At 46.6% G+C, this 22,025-nt stretch overlaps 1 protein-coding gene and 2 non-coding genes across 4 annotated transcripts in view; all 3 read left to right on the top strand.

The window, feature by feature from the left end:
• Positions 1-14,100, top strand: part of LOC140360044 (tomoregulin-2-like) — a 63,200-nt gene extending 49,100 nt beyond the window's left edge. For both annotated transcript variants that reach the window (XM_072445356.1, XM_072445355.1), the window contains 5 exons: positions 4,388-4,536; positions 6,236-6,301; positions 8,253-8,382; positions 11,139-11,297; positions 13,891-14,100. In XM_072445356.1, the coding sequence (XP_072301457.1) occupies positions 4,388-4,536; positions 6,236-6,301; positions 8,253-8,382; positions 11,139-11,297; positions 13,891-13,987 (601 nt within the window). In that variant the 3' untranslated portion in view covers positions 13,988-14,100. The remainder of the gene's footprint in view (positions 1-4,387; positions 4,537-6,235; positions 6,302-8,252; positions 8,383-11,138; positions 11,298-13,890) is intronic.
• Positions 14,101-19,914: 5,814 nt separating this feature from the next.
• Positions 19,915-19,996, top strand: trnas-aga (transfer RNA serine (anticodon AGA)). The gene has a single exon. It is a non-coding gene; the product is annotated as a tRNA-Ser (tRNA).
• A 499-nt stretch (positions 19,997-20,495) lies between these two features.
• On the top strand, positions 20,496-20,577 carry trnas-aga (transfer RNA serine (anticodon AGA)). The gene has a single exon. It is a non-coding gene; the product is annotated as a tRNA-Ser (tRNA).
• The last annotated feature ends 1,448 nt before the right edge of the window (positions 20,578-22,025 follow it).

Genomic DNA, 22,025 nt, shown 5'->3' with positions numbered 1-22,025 from the left:
CTGTAGGTGTGGTCTGCTGGAGCAGCAGCATCACAGAGAGGGAGAGGAAGAAGCTGGACAAAGCGCCGTCCTGGGCTGTCCTCTGGACTCGGTGCAGGAGGTGGGGGACAGAAGGGTCCTGGCTAAACTCACATCTATGCTGGACCATGAGTGTCGCCCCCTGCAGGAAACTCTGTCCCCTGCAGGACACTCTGTCTCCTGCAGGACACTCTGTCCACTGCAGGACACTCTGTCCCCTGCAGGACACTCTGTCCCCTGCAGGACACTCTGTCCACTCTGGAGCAGCTTCAGTGACTGATCCACCCTCACTGTGTGAAGGAGACGTTTCACAGTCTGTCCTTCTGCTGCTGTCACACTCTACAACAAACACTGTCATACCCATGTGCAATACTGTCATACCCATGTGCAATACTGTCATACCCATGTGCAATACTGTCATACCCATGTGCAATACTGTCATACCCATGTGCAATACACATATGCAATACTGTCATACCCATGTGCAATACTGTCATACCCATGTGCAATACTGTCATACCCATGTGCAATACTGTCATACCCATGTGCAATACTGTCATACCCATGTGCAATACACATATGCAATACTGTCATACCCATGTGCAATACTGTCATACCCATGTGCAATACTGTCATACCCATGTGCAATACTGTCATACCCATGTGAAATACTGTCATACTCATGTGCAACACTGTCATACCCATGTGCAATACTGACACACCCATGTGCAATACTGACATACCCGTGTGCAATACTGACTTAATCGTGTGCAATACTGTCATACCCATGTGCAATACTGTCACACCCATGTGCAATACTGACATACCCTTGTGCAATACTGTCATACCCTTGTGCAATATTGACTTAATCATGTGCAATACTGTCATACCCATGTGCAATAATGTCATACCCATGTGCAATACTGACTTAATCATGTGCAATACTGTCATACCCATGTGCAATACTGACTTAATCATGTGCAATACTGACTTAATCATGTGCAATACTGTCATAGCCATGTGCAATGCTGTAACATAATGTCAATCATCCTGGTGCTATATTCTCTGTCCATAGAACTGCTGTCAATAAGAGTGTTACTATTGTTATTATTATTTGTAGTTTTTACAAAGAGTGTTTTTTATTAGTACTCTGTTCTTTTACTTCTGTACCTACTTTGTGTTGCAACTCTGGAATTCCCCCATGTGGGACAAATAAAGGCTAATCTCATCTTAAACTGCAGCTGTGTTTGTGACGGGACAGTTCTGCCTTGTTCGAGGTCGTGATGTGTCGTGGTCTGACTCGCTTTGGAAGGGCATCTGACCTTTATGTTGACTCCGCCCCTCACTTTGGAAGGGCATCTGACCTTTATGTTGACTCCGCCCCTCGCTTTGGAAGGGCATCTGACCTTTATGTTGACTCCGCCCCTCACTTTGGAAGGGCAGCTGACCTTTATGTTGACTCCGCCCCTCGCTTTGGGAGGGCATCTGACCTTTATGTAGACTCCGCCCCTCGCTTCGGAAGGGCATCTGACCTTTATGTTGACTCCGCCCCTCGCTTTGGAAGGGCATCTGACCTTTATGTTGACTCCGCCCCTCGCTTTGGAAAGGCAGCTGACCTTTATGTTGACTCCGCCCCTCGCTTCGGAAGGGCATCTGACCTTTATGTTGACTCCGCCCCTCGCTTTGGAAGGGCAGCTGACCTTTATGTTGACTCCGCCCCTCGCTTTGGAAGGGCAGCTGACCTTTATGTTGACTCCGCCCCTCGCTTCGGAAGGGCATCTGACCTTTATGTAGACTCCGCCCCTCGCTTCGGAAGGGCATCTGACCTTTATGTAGACTCCGCCCCTCGCTTTGGAAGGGCATCTGACCTTTATGTTGACTCCGCCCCTCGCTTCGGAAGGGCATCTGACCTTTATGTTGACTCCGCCCCTCGCTTTGGAAGGGCATCTGACCTTTATGTAGACTCCGCCCCTCGCTTTGGAAGGGCATCTGACCTTTATGTTGACTCCGCCCCTCGCTTTGGAAGGGCATCTGACCTTTATGTTGACTCCGCCCCTCGCTTTGGAAGGGCATCTGACCTTTATGTTGACTCCGCCCCTCGCTTTGGAAGGGCATCTGACCTTTATGTTGACTCCGCCCCTCGCTTTGGAAGGGCATCTGACCTTTATGTTGACTCCGCCCCTCGCTTTGGAAGGGCAGCTGACCTTTATGTTGACTCCGCCCCTCGCTTCGGAAGGGCATCTGACCTTTATGTTGACTCCGCCCCTCGCTTAGGAAGGGCATCTGACCTTTATGTTGACTCCGCCCCTCGCTTCGGAAGGGCATCTGACCTTTATGTTGACTCCGCCCCTCGCTTTGGAAGGGCATCTGACCTTTATGTTGACTCCGCCCCTCGCTTTGGAAGGGCAGCTGACCTTTATGTTGACTCCGCCCCTCGCTTTGGAAGGGCAGCTGACCTTTATGTTGACTCCGCCCCTCGCTTTGGAAGGGCATCTGACCTTTATGTTGACTCCGCCCCTCGCTTTGGAAGGGCAGCTGACCTTTATGTTGACTCCGCCCCTCGCTTTGGAAGGGCATCTGACCTTTATGTTGACTCCGCCCCTCGCTTTGGAAGGGCAGCTGACCTTTATGTTGACTCCGCCCCTCGCTTTGGAAGGGCAGCTGACCTTTATGTTGACTCCGCCCCTCGCTTTGGAAGGGCATCTGACCTTTATGTTGACTCCGCCCCTCGCTTTGGATGTGCAGCTGACCTTTATGTTGACTCCGCCCCTCGCTTTGGAAGGGCATCTGACCTTTATGTTGACTCCGCCCCTCGCTTTGGAAGGGCAGCTGACCTTTATGTTGACTCCGCCCCTCGCTTTGGAAGGGCAGCTGACCTTTATGTTGACTCCGCCCCTCGCTTTGGAAGGGCATCTGACCTTTATGTTGACTCCGCCCCTCGCTTTGGATGTGCAGCTGACCTTTATGTTGACTCCGCCCCTCGCTTTGGAAGGGCATCTGACCTTTATGTTGACTCCGCCCCTCGCTTTGGATGTGCAGCTGACCTTTATGTTGACTCCGCCCCTCGCTTTGGAAGGGCATCTGACCTTTATGTTGACTCCGCCCCTCGCTTTGGATGTGCAGCTGACCTTTATGTTGACTCCGCCCCTCGCTTTGGAAGGGCAGCTGACCTTTATGTTGACTCCGCCCCTCGCTTTGGATGTGCAGCTGACCTTTATGTTGACTCCGCCCCTCGCTTTGGAAGGGCATCTGACCTTTATGTTGACTCCGCCCCTCGCTTTGGATGTGCAGCTGACCTTTATGTTGACTCCGCCCCTCGCTTTGGAAGGGCATCTGACCTTTATGTTGACTCCGCCCCTCGCTGTAGAGCCGGAGCGGCCCCCGGAAAAGTGCCGCAGTGAAGCTTTAATACGGCACATGCTCTGGAACACGTCCAGGTCCAACCAGGTGTTCAGGTGACAGGAAGTGACCCAGAGCCACAGGCGGCCATTACGGAGCAGCAGGGAGCCGTATCCATGGCAACCGGGCCCAAAATGGCTGTTTCAACCAATTAAAACGTGAAGTGAAGTCGAGTTGGATACTGGGACTAAACCAGGTCTAAACAGGGACTAAACCAGTACTAAACCAGGTCTAAACTGGGACTAAACCAGGACTAAACCAGGTCTAAACAGGGACTAAACCAGTACTAAACCAGGTCTAAACTGGGACTAAACCAGGACTAAACCAGGTCTAAACAGGGACTAAACCAGTACTAAACCAGGTCTAAACTGGGACTAAACCAGGACTAAACCAGGTCTAAACAGGGACTAAACCAGCTCTAAACAGGGACTAAACCAGGACTAAACAAGGTCTAAACCAAGTCTAAACGGGGACTAAACCAGGTCTAAACAGAGACTAAACCAGGACTAAACCAGGTCTAAACAGGGACCTGGTCCTGGTCCTGGTCCTGGTCCTGGTCCCGGTCCCGGTCCAGGTCCCGACCCTGACCCTGACCCTGACCCTGACCCTGGTCCTGGCCCTGACCCTGGTCCTGGTCCTGGTCCCGGTCCCGACCCTGACCCTGACCCTGACCCTGACCCTGACCCTGGTCCTGGTCCCGGTCCCGGTCCCGGTCCCGGTCCCGACCCTGACCCTGACCCTGGTCCTGGCCCTGGTCCTGGTCCTGGTCCCGGTCCCGGTCCCGGTCCCGGTCCCGGTCCCGACCCTGACCCTGGTCCTGGCCCTGACCCTGGTCCTGGTCCCGGTCCCGGTCCTGGTCCCGGTCCCGACCCTGGTCCCGGCCCCGGTCCCGACCCTGGTCCCGGCCCCGGTCCCGGTCCCGACCCTGGTCCCGGTCCCGGTCCAGGTCCTGACCCTCTCTCTCTTCCAGGTGTGTGTGTAACATCGACTGCGCTCACATTTCTCTGAATCCTGTTTGTGCGTCTGACGGTCGTTCCTATGACAACCCGTGTCAGGTGAAGGAGGCGTCGTGTCAGAAGCAGGAACGAATCGAAGTGCGACACCTGGGCAAGTGCAGAGGTATGAACTACTACTACTACTACTACTACTACTACTACTACTACTACTACTACTACTACTACTACCGCTACTACTACTACTACTACTACTACTACTACTACTACTACCGCTACTACTACTACTACTACTACTACCGCTACCACTACTACTACTACTACTACTACTACTACTACTACTACTACTACCGCTACTACTACTACTACTACTACTACTACTACTACTACTACTACTACTACTACTACTACTACTACTACTACCGCTACTACTACTACTACTACTACTACCGCTACCACTACTACTACTACTACTACTACTACTACTACTACTACTACTACCGCTACTACTACTACTACTACTACTACTACTACTACTACTACTACTACTACTACTACTACTACTACTACTACTACCGCTACTACTACTACTACCGCTACTACTACTACTACTACTACTACCGCTACCACTACTACTACTACTACTACTACTACTACTACTACTACTACTACTACTACTACTACTACTACCGCTACTACTACTACTACTACTACTACCGCTACCACTACTACTACTACTACTACTACTACTACTACTACTACTACTACCGCTACTACTACTACTACTACTACTACTACTACTACTACTACTACTACTACTACTACTACTACTACCGCTACTACTACTACTACTACTACTACTACTACTACTACTACCGCTACCACTACTACTACTACTACTACTACTACTACTACTACTACTACTACCGCTACTACTACTACTACTACTACTACTACTACTACTACTACTACTACTACTACTACTACTACTACCGCTACTACTACTACTACTACTACTACTACTACTACTACTACTAGCTTTGGCCGTCAGCACGTTAAGTATGTGATGAGCCCTGGATTAAATCATAGTCTAGTCTGATAAGCCAGTGGGGAAGCCAGAAGTGAGAGAATAGATAACTTATTGAAGACTTTTACAGAAAAAACAATCACTCTTAATAGAGGAGCTCTTACAATACTAATATATATATATATATATATATATATATATATATATATATATATATATAAAAAATAGTAAGTAACACTCTTATTTACAGCAGTTCTATTGCACATGGGTATGTCAGTATTGCACATGGGTATGACAGTATTGCACATGGGTATGACAGTATTGCACATGGGTATGACAGTATTGCACATGGGTATGACAGTATTGCACATGGGTATGACAGTATTGCACATGGGTATGACAGTATTGCACATGATTTAGTCAGTATTACACATGGGTATGACAGTATTGCACATGGGTATGACAGTATTGCACATGGGTATGACAGTATTGCACATGGGTATGTCAGTATTGCACATGATTTAGTCAGTATTACACATGGGTATGACAGTATTGCACATGGGTATGACAGTATTGCACATGGGTATGACAGTATTGCACATGGGTATGTCAGTATTGCACATGTGTATGACTGACAGCAGCAGAATTAAAGACCTGTGAAACCTAGCCAGTTCTCCTGGCTAGCTCGCCACTTATGAAGCAGGTACAAAGTACAGGTTTAAACCAGGTCTAAACCAGGACTAAACCAGGTCCAAAGACATGAACCCGGAGTGTTGTGCCCAAAGGCACAAACAGATGTTTGTTTTAGTTTCATTGTAGTTTTCTTGTTGTTTTTCAGTTTACGAGGGAGAAGTGCCCGGGATCAAACCTGGAGACGGGCACTACGCCCGCACTGACCTGACAGGTGAGGGAGGGCATCTGACTCTTTCTGATGAAGTGTGAAGCTTTTGTGTGAACACATGCAAACTAAAAAAACGTTTTTTTATAACATTCGGTTTTGAGGTCTTGGACAAGCTCTTTCCTTGTCCAAGTACAAGTGCAGACGAGACAAGTCCTGACAAGAACGTGTCATCCTCCTGACACTAGGGGGCGATATGCGTCGTTTCAGCCGGCTAATGCCCCCCCCCCCCCATTCCAATTGACCTTTTGTGTCTCATATAAACAACTGTCATGAGCATTTTCAAACAACAGCAGTCGCACAGTTCATCTCGTATGTGACGTCTGCGTTAGTTATTGTGCAGATCAAGTGCTGCTGAGCCTGGTGCTGTGTTCTTCCTTGTGTGGTTGTGTTCTTCCTTGTGTGGTTGTGTTCTTCCTTGTGTGGTTGTGTTCTTCCTTGTGTGGTTGTGTTCTTCCTTGTGTGGTTGTGTTCTTCCTTGTGTGGTTGTGTTCTTCCTTGTGTGGTTGTGTTCTTCCTTGTGTGGTTGTGTTCTTCCTTGTGTGGTTGTGTTCTTCCTTGTGTGGCTGTGTTCTTCCTTGTGTGGTTGTGTGGTTGTGTTCTTCCTTGTGTGGTTGTGTTCTTCCTTGTGTGGTTGTGTGGTTGTGTTCTTCCTTGTGTGGTTGTGTGGTTGTGTTCTTCCTTGTGTGGTTGTGTTCCGGGGTCATAGGTGAGCGTGGGTCGTGCAGCATGTGCCTTGTCTAGTCATAAAAAAGTCTCAATCAGAAATGTTGAACGCCGATTTCTCTGTGTGTGTGTTTGTGTGTTTGTGTGTGTGTGTTTGTTGTGTGTGTGTTTGTGTGTGTGTGTGTGTGTGTGTGTTGTATGTGTGTATGTGTGTGTGTGTATGTGTGTGTGTGTGTGTGTGTGTGTGTTTGTTGTGTGTGTGTGTGTGTGTGTGTTTGTGTGTGTTGTATGTGTGTATGTGTGTGTGTGTATGTGTGTGTGTGTGTGTGTGTGTTTGTTGTGTGTGTGTGTGTGTGTGTGTGTTTGTGTGTGTGTGTTTGTTGTGTGTGTGTGTGTTTGTGTGTTTTGTGTGTGTGTGTTGTGTGTGTGTGTGTGTGTGTTTGTGTGTGTGTGTTTGTTGTGTGTGTGTGTGTGTGTTTGTTGTGTGTGTGTGTGTGTGTGTGTTTGTGTGTGTGTGTGTTTGTTGTGTGTGTGTGTGTGTGTGTGTTTGTGTGTGTGTGTTTGTTGTGTGTGTGTGTTGTGTTGTGTTGTGTGTGTGTGTGTGTGTGTTGTGTGTGTGTGTTGTGTTGTGTTGTGTGTGTGTGTGTGTGTGTGTTTGTGTGTGTGTTTGTGTGTGTGTGTGTGTGTTTGTTGTGTGTGTGTGTGTTTGTGTGTGTGTGTTTGTTGTGTGTGTGTTTGTGTGTGTGTATGTGTGTGTGTGTGTGTGTGTGTGTGTGTTTGTTGTGTGTGTGTGTGTGTGTGTGTGTTTGTGTGTGTGTGTGTATGTGTGTGTGTGTGTGTGTGTGTGTGTTGTATGTGTGTATGTGTGTGTGTGTATGTGTGTGTGTGTGTGTGTGTGTTTGTTGTGTGTGTGTGTGTGTGTGTGTTTGTGTGTGTGTGTTTGTTGTGTGTGTGTGTGTTTGTGTGTTTTGTGTGTGTGTGTTGTGTGTGTGTGTGTGTGTTTGTTGTGTGTGTGTGTGTGTGTTTGTGTGTGTGTGTTTGTTGTGTGTGTGTGTGTGTGTGTGTGTTTGTGTGTGTGTGTTTGTTGTGTGTGTGTGTGTGTGTTTGTTGTGTGTGTGTGTGTGTGTGTGTGTGTGTTTGTTGTGTGTGTGTGTGTGTGTGTTTGTGTGTGTGTGTGTTTGTTGTGTGTGTGTGTGTGTGTGTTTGTGTGTGTGTGTTTGTTGTGTGTGTGTGTTGTGTTGTGTTGTGTGTGTGTGTGTGTGTGTTTGTGTGTGTGTTGTGTGTGTTGCAGTGGAGGAGAAGGATGATGGGAGGAACGGTCAGGCCCGAGGACTTTATATTCCATGTCCAGATCATTACAAGAACTACTGCGTCCACGGAGACTGTCAGTACCCCAGTATGCTGGCCCCGCCCTCCTGCAGGTACTACTACTACTACTACTACTACTACTACTACTACTACTACTACTACTACTGCTACCACTACTACTACCACTACTACTACTACAACTACTACTACTACTACTACTACTACTACTACTACCACTACTACTACTACAACTACTACTACTACTGCTACCACTACTACTACCACTACTACTACTACAACTACTACTACTACTACTACTACTACTACTACTACTACTACTACTACTACTACTACCACTACTACTACTACTACTACTACTACCACTACTACTACTACAACTACTACTACTACTGCTACCACTACTACTACCACTACTACTACTACAACTACTACTACTACTACTACTACTACTACTACTACTACTACTACTACTACTACTACCACTACTACTACCACTACTACTACTACAACCACTACTACTACCACTACTACTACTACTACTACCACTACTACTACTACTACTACTACTACTACTACTACTACTACTACTACTACTACTACTACTATCACCACTACTACTAACACTACTACTACTACTACTACTACTACTACTACTACTGCTGCTATTCCTACAGCTTCCAGGTGTAAATTGTACTAGTGTAGCTCCCCTTCTGTCCTTAGCTCCTCCTTCTGTCCTTAGCTCCTCCTTCTGTCCTTAGCTCCTCCTACTGTCCTTAGCTCCTCCTTCTGTCCTTAGCTCCTCCTTCTGTCCTTAGCTCCTCCTTCTGTCCTTAGCTCCTCCTTCTGTCCTTAGCTCCTCCTTCTGTCCTTAGACACTCCTTCTGTCCTTAGCTCCTCCTTCTGTCCTTAGCTCCTCCTTCTGTCCTTAGCTCCTCCTTCTGTCCTTAGCTCCTCCTTCTGTCCTTAGCCCCTCCTTCTGTCCTTAGCTCCTCCTTCTGCAGGAAAAACTACAAAAACCTCTTTGTGAAAAAGCACAAACCTGGAGGAGTTCCACATGAAGCAGAGAGAGACAGAGGAGCTGGAGCCACTCAGAAGGAGAACCAGTTCTTCAGGAGGAGAACCGGTTCTTCAGGAGGAGAACCGGTTCTTCAGGAGGAGAACTGGTTCTTCCAGGCAGATGAAGTCCATAAGGTGTAGAGACCCCTTCACCAGGAGAGGATCATCTGGGTCCACAGGTCCTCGGGTTGGAAGGAAGTGAGAGAAGAACAAGAAAAGACAATGAATAAACACAAGTGACATTAAATATGAAATATGGTTTGATAGAATAAGTGTTTATCAGAGGACAGAGCTCATACTTCCCCCAGAGTTACTCCTAGGGCAGCGGAGCTGAAACTGTAGCTTTAATTTCTGTTCCTAACTGGCCTGAACATAAGTCATTTCAAAGAGGAACGTTTTAAGCCTGGACTTAAATGAAGAGACTGTGTCGCCTCTTTAACATGGACATGAGCTCTACCTCCTACTGTGCTTTTAGAGACTCTTGGGACCAGCATTTAGAGAGTGAAGAGCTCTGATTGGATGAGATGGTTCTATAGCATCTTTGAAGTGGGAGGGGCCATGTGATTTATGGCTTTGTAAGTCAGGAGGAGGAGTTTAAATGTGATTCTAAACTGGACAGGAGCCAGTGAAGAGACTCCAGCACCGGCGTAATGTGCTCTCTTCTTTTAGTTCCTGTTAGTAATCTTGCTCAGGTTTAAACTCATTTACTCACAGAAATATCAGAACAAATATAAGTTCATAAACAAATTTGGCACATTTAAAGCTGAATAATTTAAATGTCTTTTTGTTTTTGTGGGAAAGACGTGTTTAAATGTGGAGAGAAAACACTTAACGCTGCTGCACAGACAGAGCGCTGCACAGACAGAGCGCTGCACAGAGCGCTGCACAGACAGAGCGCTGCACAGACAGAGCGCTGCTGACCCCTGCTGCACAGACAGAGCGCTGCACAGACAGAGCGCTGCTGACCCCTGCTGCACAGACAGAGCGCTGCACAGAGCGCTGCACAGACAGAGCGCTGCACAGACAGAGCGCTGCTGACCCCTGCTGCACAGACAGAGCGCTGCACAGACAGAGCGCTGCACAGACAGAGCGCTGCTGACCCCTGCTGCACAGACAGAGCGCTGCACAGACAGAGCGCTGCACAGACAGAGCGCTGCACAGACAGACGTTCTCTCGCGTGAAAACTCTAAATAAATGAATAAATAACAGAATGAAACACAACATTTGTTAATTTTTCGAGTGTCAGCAGCAGCTAACGATTATTTCATGGTTCAAAAGTTAAACTATTATTTTTGTTGGACTTTTTAAACACATTTTTAACCACATAAAGGTCCAAATCTGTGACTGAAGCTTGTGTTTTATGGATGAAAATCTGAAATAGTTTGTTCTTTTTTGACTTTCTGATGTTCTACAGGTTTAGAGTGTCAGAACTGTTTTCACCAGGGGCCACATTTAGAGACTTAAACGGGGCCGAGCCACAAACAACTTGACAATGTCGAATTTGTTGAATGACAAAGTGAATCATTCGAAATGTTGCATTTGACATAATTGCCATGAGCCTTTAATTAGACCTAGAACATGAATATTCGGTTGTATAACATCAATGTGCCTGAATTTTCCCAATTTTACAGTAAAAAGTACATTTTGTTGTTGTTTGGGCCGACACAGCAGGAAGCTGGAGGGCCAACAAAAATTGGTCTGAGGGCCGCATTTGGCCCGGGCCCTAGTTTGGACATGCCTGGTCTAGAGTAATAGGACTATGGCGGTGTAACTGCGTGTCTCTCCATTGCAGCTGTCACTCGGGCTTCAGCGGGCCCCAGTGTGAGAACAAAGAGTACAACGTCCTGTACGTCGTGCCCGGCGCGGGGAAACTGCACTACGTCCTGATCGCCTCCATCATCGGCGCGCTGCAGGTCCTCATCATCTGCCTCGTGGTCCTCTGCATCACCAGGTGCTTCCCTCTGACCCTGCCCTAGCGTCGATGCAGCGCCGCATCTCCACCGACGCTAACGTACACGCCGAGCCTCAGCGACACGGAGCTAGCGTAGCGCGTTAGCAGCAGTTTCCTGTTTATGGCCGCACAAGAGCCACAATCTGATGTTTCCAGGTCATAATGCGGCTAACGTTAGCATTAGCATGACATAAAGCTTGGTTCAAACGCCACGCCCCTCACACACACTCGCTTTAGCCACACCCCTCACACACACTAGCTTTAGCCACGCCCCTCACACACACTCGCTTTAGCCACGCCCCTCACACACACTCGCTTTAGCCACGCCCCTCACACACACTAGCTTTAGCCACGCCCCTCACACACACACTAGCTTTAGCCATGCCCGTCTCACACACACACACACAAACTAGCTTTAGCCACGCCCCTCACACACACTAGCTTTAGCCACGCCCCTCACACACATACACACTAGCTTTAACCACGCCCCTCACACACACACTAGCTTTAGCCACGCCCCTCACACACACACTAGCTTTAGCCACGCCCGTCACACACACACACACTAGCTTAAGCCACGCCCCTCACACACACACTAGCTTTAGCCACGCCCCTCACACACACACTAGCTTTAGCCACGCCCCTCACACACATACACACTAGCTTTAACCACGCCCCTCACACACACTAGCTTTAGCCACGCCCGTCACACACACACACTAGCTTTAGCCACGCCCCTCACACACACACTAGCTTTAGCCACGCCCCTCACACACACACTAGCTTTAGACACGTCCGTCACACACACACTAGCTTCAGCCACGCCCGTCACACACACACACACACTAGCTTTAGCCACGCCCCTCACACACACTAGCTTTAGCCACGCCCGTCACACACACACTAGCTTAAGCCACGCCCCTCACACACACACTAGCTTTAGCCACGCCCCTCACACACACTCGCTTTAGCCACGCCCCTCACACACACTCGCTTTAGCCACGCCCCTCACACACACACTAGCTTTAGCCACGCCCCTCACACACACTCGCTTTAGCCACGCCCCTCACACACACTAGCTTTAGCCACGCCCGTCACACATACACACACACAAACTAGCTTTAGCCACGCCCCTCACACACACACACAAACTAGCTTTAGCCACGCCCCTCACACACTCTAGCTTTAGCCACGCCCCTCACACACATACACACTAGCTTTAACCACGCCCCTCACACACACACTAGCTTTAGCCACGCCCCTCACACACACTAGCTTTAGCCACGCCCGTCACACACACACACACTAGCTTAAGCCACGCCCCTCACACACACACTAGCTTTAGCCACGCCCCTCACACACACACTAGCTTTAGCCACGCCCCTCACACACATACACACTAGCTTTAACCACGCCCCTCACACACACACTAGCTTTAACCACGCCCCTCACAAACACACTAGCTTTAGCCACGCCCCTCACACACACTAGCTTTAGCCACGCCCGTCACACACACACACACTAGCTTAAGCCACGCCCCTCACACACACACTAGCTTTAGCCACGCCCCTCACACACACACTAGCTTTAGCCACGCCCCTCACACACATACACACTAGCTTTAACCACGCCCCTCACACACACTAGCTTTAGCCACGCCCGTCACACACACACACTAGCTTTAGCCACGCCCCTCACACACACACTAGCTTTAGCCACGCCCCTCACACACACACTAGCTTCAGCCACGCCCGTCACACACACACACACTAGCTTTAGCCACGCCCCTCACACACACACTAGCTTTAGCCACGCCCCTCACACACACTAGCTTTAGCCACGCCCGTCACACACACACACACTAGCTTAAGCCACGCCCCTTACACACACACTAGCTTTAGCCACGCCCCTCACACACACACTAGCTTTAACCACGCCCCTCACACACATACACACTAGCTTCAGCCACGCCCGTCACACACACACACACACACTAGCTTTAACCACGCCCCTCACACACACACTAGCTTTAGCCACGCCCCTCACACACACTAGCTTTAGCCACGCCCGTCACACACACACACACTAGCTTAAGCCACGCCCCTCACACACACACTAGCTTTAGCCACGCCCCTCACACACACTGGAATGACTAAACGACTTTTTGTGACTCGATCAGATCGAGTTTAGGAGTAAAAAGGAGGATTTAGATCAGATTTATGAAGGAAACATGAGTTTTGTTTGAGTGAAGATGTTTTGATAATTATATTTAGACACATTTTAGTTCACTTTGGCTTTTTTTCTCTTCTTTTTTACACTTTTATTTTGTTGGTTTTATGCTTAAAGAGTAAAAGAAAAGTGCTCCTGGACCTCGTTAATGTTCAAACACGTCTCACACACGAGCACGTCTCTGATTGGCTGAAACCTCACGCCAATATTTTGGCTTAAACTAAACCTATTGCAGGGGCCCTCGACCCGGGAGAACATCGCCCTCTTGTGTCAAACGGTCAAATCCCTGGACTCTGAAGACGGAGCTGTAAATGTGGACTCTCTTCTCTGTGTTTTGATTGGCTGATGTATTTCTCTTTTCCAGGAAGTGCCCGAGAACCAATCGAATCCACCGCCAGAAAACCAACAACGTCCACTTCAGCTCCGAGAACACGATGCGCGCCTCCACCCGCCTCATCTGAGCCCGGACCGGAGCAACCGGACCGGACCATAGCAACCGGACCGGACCATAGCAACCGGACCATAGCAACTAGACCGGACCATAGCACCAGGACTGGACCGTAGCAACTGGACCATAGCAACCGGACCGGACCATGACACCAGGACCATGACTCCAGGACCATGACTCCAGGACCATGACACCAGGACACCAGGACCATGACTCCAGGACCATGACACCAGGACCATGACACCAGGACCATGACCATGACACCAGGACCATGACCATGACACCAGGACCATGACACCAGGACCATGACACCAGGACCATGACTCCAGGACCATGACCATGACACCAGGACCATGACACCAGGACCATGACCATGACACCAGGACCATGACCATGACACCAGGACCATGACTCCAGGACCATGACCATGACACCAGGACCATGACACCAGGACCATGACCATGACACCAGGACCATGACCATGACACCAGGACCATGACACCAGGACCATGACACCAGGACCATGACTCCAGGACCATGACCATGACACCAGGACCATGACACCAGGACCATGACCATGACACCAGGACCATGACTCCAGGACCATGACCATGACACCAGGACCATGACACCAGGACCATGACACCAGGACCATGACACCAGGACCATGACTCCAGGACCATGACCATGACACCAGGACCATGACACCAGGACCATGACCATGACACCAGGACCATGACTCCAGGACCATGACCATGACACCAGGACCATGACACCAGGACCATGACACCAGGACCATGACACCAGGACCATGACTCCAGGACCATGACCATGACACCAGGACCATGACACCAGGACCATGACCATGACACCAGGACCATGACCATGACACCAGGACCATGACACCAGGACCATGACTCCAGGACACCAGGACCATGACTCCAGGACCATGACACCAGGACCATGACCATGACACCAGGACCATGACACCAGGACCATGCCACCAGGACCATGACACCAGGACCATGACCATGACACCAGGACCATGACACCAGGACCATGACACCAGGACCATGACACCAGGACACCAGGACCAGGACCATAGCAACCAGACCGGACCATAGAACCAGGACCATGACACCAGGACCGTCTTAGACAAACTTGTGTGTTTAGACCAAACCCCAAACATAAAAGACCTGCAGAGACCTGAAGAACCGGGCCGAGGACTGGGACTCTGTGGACCGGACTTGGCCCCGGAGCAGGATCCGGGCGTGTTTGGGTTGAATGTTGCGTGTTAGAGGAGACGTGAGGTAGAGTCGGGCTGGACACAGCATCAAACACTCGCCTTTTTACTCTTTTTATCACGGTTTGTTGTTGTTTTTTTTACGCAGAAAATGTTGGAAAAATGGACTTAAATGTTCTGTCGATCCAAACACTGAGTAGCAGAGTGGTTAGCCTCACAGCAAGAAGGTCCCTGGTTCAACCCCATCTCTCTGTTTGTATTTGAGCCGCAATAATTCGTCTTCATCTGTCAGGAGACAGCGCTGGTTGTTAGCCTCATTAGCCCTGCGAGCTCGGCATGGGAAAGGCTGTGACTATACATACTACATGCTACATGCTACATACAACATGCTACATACAACGTACAACATACTACATGCTACATACAACGTGCTACGTACTACATGCTACATACAACGTACAACATACTACATACTACATGCTACATACAACGTGCTACGTACAACGTGCTACATACTACATACAACGTGCTACATGCTACATACTACATACAACATACTACATCCTACATACAACGTGCTACGTACTACATACTACATGCTACATACTACATACAACGTGCTACGTACTACATGCTATATACAACGTGCTACGTACTACATACTACATGCTACATACAACGTGCTACATGCTACATACAACATACTACATGCTACATACAACGTGCTACGTACTACATGCTACATACTACATACTACAGCTACATACTACATACAACGTGCTACGTACTACATGCTACATACTACATGCTACATACTACATACAACGTGCTACGTACTACATGCTATATACAACGTGCTACGTACTACATACTACATGCTACATACAACGTGCTACATGCTACATACTACATACAACATACTACATGCTACATACAACGTGCTACGTACTACATGCTACATACTACATGCTACATACTACATACAACGTGCTACGTACTACATGCTACATACAACGTACAACATACTACATACTACATGCTACATACAACGTGCTACGTACAACGTGCTACGTACTACATGCTACATACAACGTACAACATACTACATACTACATACTACATGCCACATACAACGTGCTACATGCTACATACTACATACAACATACTACATGCTACATACAACGTGCTACGTACAACGTGCTACATACTACATACTACATGCTACATACAACGTGCTACATGCTACATACTACATACAACATACTACATCCTACATACAACGTGCTACGTACTACATACTACATGCTACATACTACATACAACGTGCTACGTACTACATGCTATATACAACGTGCTACGTACTACATACTACATGCTACATACAACGTGCTACATGCTACATACAACATACAACATACTACATGCTACATACAACGTGCTACGTACTACATGCTACATACTACATGCTACATACTACATACAACGTGCTACGTACTACATGCTACATACTACATGCTACATACTACATACAACGTGCTACGTACTACATGCTATATACAACGTGCTACGTACTACATACTACATGCTACATACAACGTGCTACATGCTACATACTACATACAACATACTACATGCTACATACAACGTGCTACGTACTACATGCTACATACTACATGCTACATACTACATACAACGTGCTACGTACTACATGCTACATACAACGTACAACATACTACATACTACATGCTACATACAACGTGCTACGTACAACGTGCTACGTACTACATGCTACATACAACGTACAACATACTACATACTACATACTACATGCCACATACAACGTGCTACATGCTACATACTACATGCTACATACAACGTGCTACGTACTACATGCTACATACTACATACTACATGCTACGTACTACATGCTACATACAACGTGCTACGTACTACATGCTACATACTACATACAACCTGCTACGTAATACATACTACATGCTACATGCTACATACTACATACAACATACTACATACTATATACAACATGCTACATGCTACATACATGCTTTATATGACTTTTATCTCAAAACATGTTTATTAAAGTTAAATATGAGCGCAATATTAGTGAAAACACAACATTTAACAGTGAATACACCTGAACAAACATCGAGCTCTAACTTTAACTCTAACCGTGGCCAAACCATGAAAAACATAGCGTAAGATGCTAACACTTGCTAGCATAGCCACCGATGGGTGCGGCATGTACCGGCGGCCATTTTGACCCACAGCGTCCGAAAGTCCACGCTGTCCTGCAGAGGGCGCTATTTAGGGCTCACGCCGCTCAAAAGTTCCCACAATGCACCTTGAGAAGTGGGAAAAGCAACAGCGGCAGGTTTTTAACCGGACACGACAAACAAACGAAGCTCTGACTCCATTCTGTGACGTTACGGCGCTTTTACCGCAAGAAGAAGACGTTTGTGTTCAAGAATCTCGTATAAAGTCCCGGATTTTGATCCTTTCTTTGTGCGGGAGAGTTTCTCATCCTGCTCCAGACCAAACCCGGGACCTTCTCGCTGTGAGTTCAACAAAGAGGTCTCTGATGCTACAAGAATTTGCCAAACGTGCTACTTTTATTTATTCAAGTTTAATGTGTTTTGCCAAATAGTGAGTCCATCCAAAGTCAAAGAACTCCTGGTCTTCCACGCGACGTCATTATAATTGTAAAAGCCGTGGGTTCATTATCTGGCAACGCGGTGTCCTTTTCTTTGCCTGGAAGAAAAACAACAACTTTCAACCACATTTGAGACGCAGCAGTGGTTCTCAAACTGTGGCCAACAGGCTTTTTGTGTGTTTTGAGACCGCGTTTTCCAGCAGGGGGCGGCACAGACCGGAGAGACGCAGAGTGAATGAGGCCAAACACGATAGCTGCCACCGTCCAGAGCGCTGAACAAACCACATTTCAATTCAAAAGTGTTTTTACCCATAAAGTTTTGCTCAAACGGCGTGAAAAGTACAAATTCAGGCGGCGCAGGGGTCTCTCTCGTTTATGAAGCTTTATGTGGAATTCTTACCACAAAAAAAAAACTAGGTGCGGCCGAAACACAAACTTGTCATTGAGTTTTTGGACCTTTTTTGGCTCCATGTCAAGTTTTCTGTTTAAAGCTTTAAATGTGGAAACTGGCGCGTGCTTTATAAATGAGGCCGACTGAGGAGCGCCACCTGATGATGTCACAAGGTGTATGAAGGTTATTTTGCGTTTTCATCACCAAATCTTCTTTTATTTTACACAGAATTTATTGCATTTGAACCGTTTTTTGTTTTTTTCTAACAAAGTGAAAAATATCCATGGAATAATTCTACACGTTTTGAATATTTTGCGCCAAAAAAATAATTTCAGTTGTAAACAAATTCAGTACAAATATAATGTAACTGATATTAAAGAATTGTATTATTTTCTACAGTTTTACTAACCGTCATATGTTTTTACACAAAATTAAAGACATTAAAAAAATTGGCTGACAAAATAAAGTAAATTAAAAAATTAATAAAAGTAAAAAAATCTGTGGTGATAAAAACACAAAATGCGCTAAACACTAAAATCAGGATTCACTTTTCGAAACGCAAAAAACATCACCTGCAGCAACGAAAAAGCTCAAACAACGAGGACGAGGAAACGAGAGCTCAAGGACGAGGAAACGAGAGCTCAAGGACGAGGAAACGAGAGCTCAAGGACGAGGAAACGAGAGCTCAAGGACGAGGAAACGAGAGCTCAAGGACGAGGAAACGAGAGCTCAAGGACGAGGAAACTCCAGAGCCGTTTAAACGCTCGAGAACCTCAGATCTTCACGTTTTCAAACCAGGCAAAGCGCTTTGATCGGGTCAGATTCATGGTGTGTCCAGCCCTGCGTCGTGTTTAGGTACTGGGCGGGTTTAGGGTGGGTTTAGGGCGGGTTTGGGCCAGATTTAGGGCGGGTTCGGGGGCGGGTTCAGGGCGGGTTCGGGGGGTTTTTACACGTGATGCCTTGCACCTTGTGTTCATAGAGACCTGCAGTTTAGAGCCGTGTGTCGCGTCGTGGGTCATAGTTATTACTACGGTGTCTCGGTGGGTCATTTTTCTGTAAATGTAAATAAATAATTTATACCACCAAATGTACAATAAGTCTGTGTTTTTCCTCCCGCTGTTGTTTTAATGCTCAAAGTTGTATTTTAAAGGAATACTAACGCTCAACAGCCACGCCCATCTCAGGGTTGCCATGGTTCTGGGAGTAAATTAGATGATGAGATAATGAGATAATGAGATAATTATTTCGCAGAATCCCAAAGGGAAAAACAAATGTCAAACTTTGTCCAGAATCAGTTTAAATGATAAACCTCAAACTCAAACACACGTGTCACTCAGAGGGGTCCAAACTGTGGCCCGGGGGCCAAATGAGGCCCTCACACCCTAGTGACCCAAATGGAGGTGATTCTACCACTGTCAGCTAAGTAACGTGTGACTGCAATACAAAAGTACAAGTACTGCACTCATGAAGCACCTTGAGTTACTTGTACTTTATTTCAGGAGTTGTTACTTTGAATACTTCTGACTTTGACTTCTGAAAAGTCTAAGTTTTCATTTGTTTGGAGGAATTTTTCTCAGAATATTCACTCAAATGTTAGAAAATGTGTTTCATTTGAGATTCTTGAACACGTCACGTGTTGTCGTGGCCGAGTGGTTAAGGCGATGGACTAGAAATCCATTGGGGTTTCCCCGCGCAGGTTCGAATCCTGCCGACAACGAGTCTTTTTACGTCATCATTCAGCGACAGACGCGCAGTTTGAGCTTCCGGTTTGAGGTTTGGATCTATTATAATATTGGTCTGATATTGGACTCTAGTGTTTTGTCCCTCCCGAGGGCGATCACGTGTCTGTGGGTTTAATACGGTCTAGAGTGGTCTGGTTCTGTTGCCATGGCAGCTGCGGCGGCGGCCATCTTGTGACTGGAGTAGCGGCTAAAGCTAACATAAAACATTGTGTTTAATGTGACTTAGTAAAGCATAAAATACATGTTCAGTCTAAACAATAATGTGTTTATCCCACATTGTTTCACTAACTCGTGATTTTGGACTCTTTGAACTTAAAGTAATTGACGGCAAATTAAAGCTCATTGTTCATTGTAATATGATCCATAGCCATTATTAGTATCTGTTTTCACACTTCCGTCACGTGTCGGTCACGTGTCCGTCACACTTCCGCCTTGTTAGTCTTCTTAAAGCTTCCTGTGACGTAGCTGTGACGTGTTGTCGTGGCCGAGTGGTTAAGGCGATGGACTAGAAATCCATTGGGGTTTCCCCGCGCAGGTTCGAATCCTGCCGACAACGAGTGTTTTCACAAACCGTATTTTTGTATTTTCCTTTAAAGTTGTTTGAATTATATTTACTGACAAACTGAGGTCAGAATCCTCTAAACACTGAACCTTTTATTCAGTCTTATTATGTAATTCATGTATTATTAATACATTACTAAATGTATTATTTATTTTAGGCTCTTGAAAGTAAATCATGTCTATTTTAATGTTGGTATGAAATAACTGTGCAACTTTACCAAATGAGTTTGGTTTAGTTTTAGCAGATTAAAATCACGTTAGACAAAAGACACAAACATAGTTTAAATAATGCTGTTTATTCACGTCGAAAAAGTGTCAAGAAACATTTTAAAACTGAAACTATCAAACTGTAAACATAAAATGATAAACAAACGTGAGTCTGAGCAGTTCAGAAACAATTGAACTTTTTCTGCAGATAAAAGATGTTCATGTTGTTCCGTTGATCTCCAGCAGATGGCGCTGTCGGATCACGTGTGACTCACTTCAGCCTGTGGGACGCGTCTTTTTCATTTCCCATGTTTTAAGTTTTCAAAACTCACAGCGGAGGCGTACCACGTTCAAACCGCGTTCAAACCGCGTTCAAACCACGTTCAAATCGCGTTCAAACCGCGTTCAAATCGCGTTCAAATCGCGTTCAAATCGCGTTCAAATCGCGTTCAAACCGCGTTCAAACCGCGTTCAAACCGCGTTCAAACCGCGTTCAAACCGCGTTCAAATCGCGTTCAAATCGCGTTCAAATCGCGTTCAAACCGCGTTCAAACCGCGTTCAAACCGCGTTCATGTTTCACGTTGTAGTCGTCTTTTGTTTTTTACATTTTTATTATTATTATTATCATTTTTTTAATTCATTTTTTTGACACTATTTATTGTTTTATTTGCGGCAGAGAAAAGTGTCACGTTTCAGTTTAAATAAAACGTGATGCATAAATAAAGTGTGTTTTTCACAGAATAAATAAAACCTGAGAAACTGAAGTTAGTAATGACCAGAGTTTGGTCTGAGACACGACCGTGACGCGTTGTCGTGGCGATGGACTCTCAGATCCTGCCGACAACGCTGTGATTTTACAAACGTCACATGTTTGTCTGTTTGTTTGTTTGTTTGTTTGTTTACAACGAGAAAAATTACTCATATTTTGACTGCAGCAAATATTATCTTAGACTTTTAAAAACGACACAGTTTTGAAAATCACCTTTTTAAATAATTGCAATTTTAAATACACATAATGGAGTGTGATTGTAGTAAATCATCTCACATACGTTTCCTTTTGTTCTCCTACAGTCAAGTCGTCCTTTAGATTGAAAGTGACCAAACATCCCAAAACAAAACGTGAAGATGTAATCAGTGAAATATTTGTCGTTAAGTCAGCATTTGCAGAAGAATGTTTGCGGCGACTGTAACGTCCCGGTCTGAGCGTTTTAGACCCGTTTAATCCCGTCTGCGCC

This window comes from Eucyclogobius newberryi, unplaced genomic scaffold (genome assembly GCF_026437365.1).
Source record: "Eucyclogobius newberryi isolate DKJ021-1_F unplaced genomic scaffold, fEucNew1.0.hap1 SCAF_14, whole genome shotgun sequence".
NCBI classification, from domain to species: domain Eukaryota; kingdom Metazoa; phylum Chordata; class Actinopteri; order Gobiiformes; family Gobiidae; genus Eucyclogobius; species Eucyclogobius newberryi.
The sequence above is the reverse complement of the archived record's forward strand: the minus strand, read 5'-3'. Positions and strand labels throughout refer to the sequence as shown.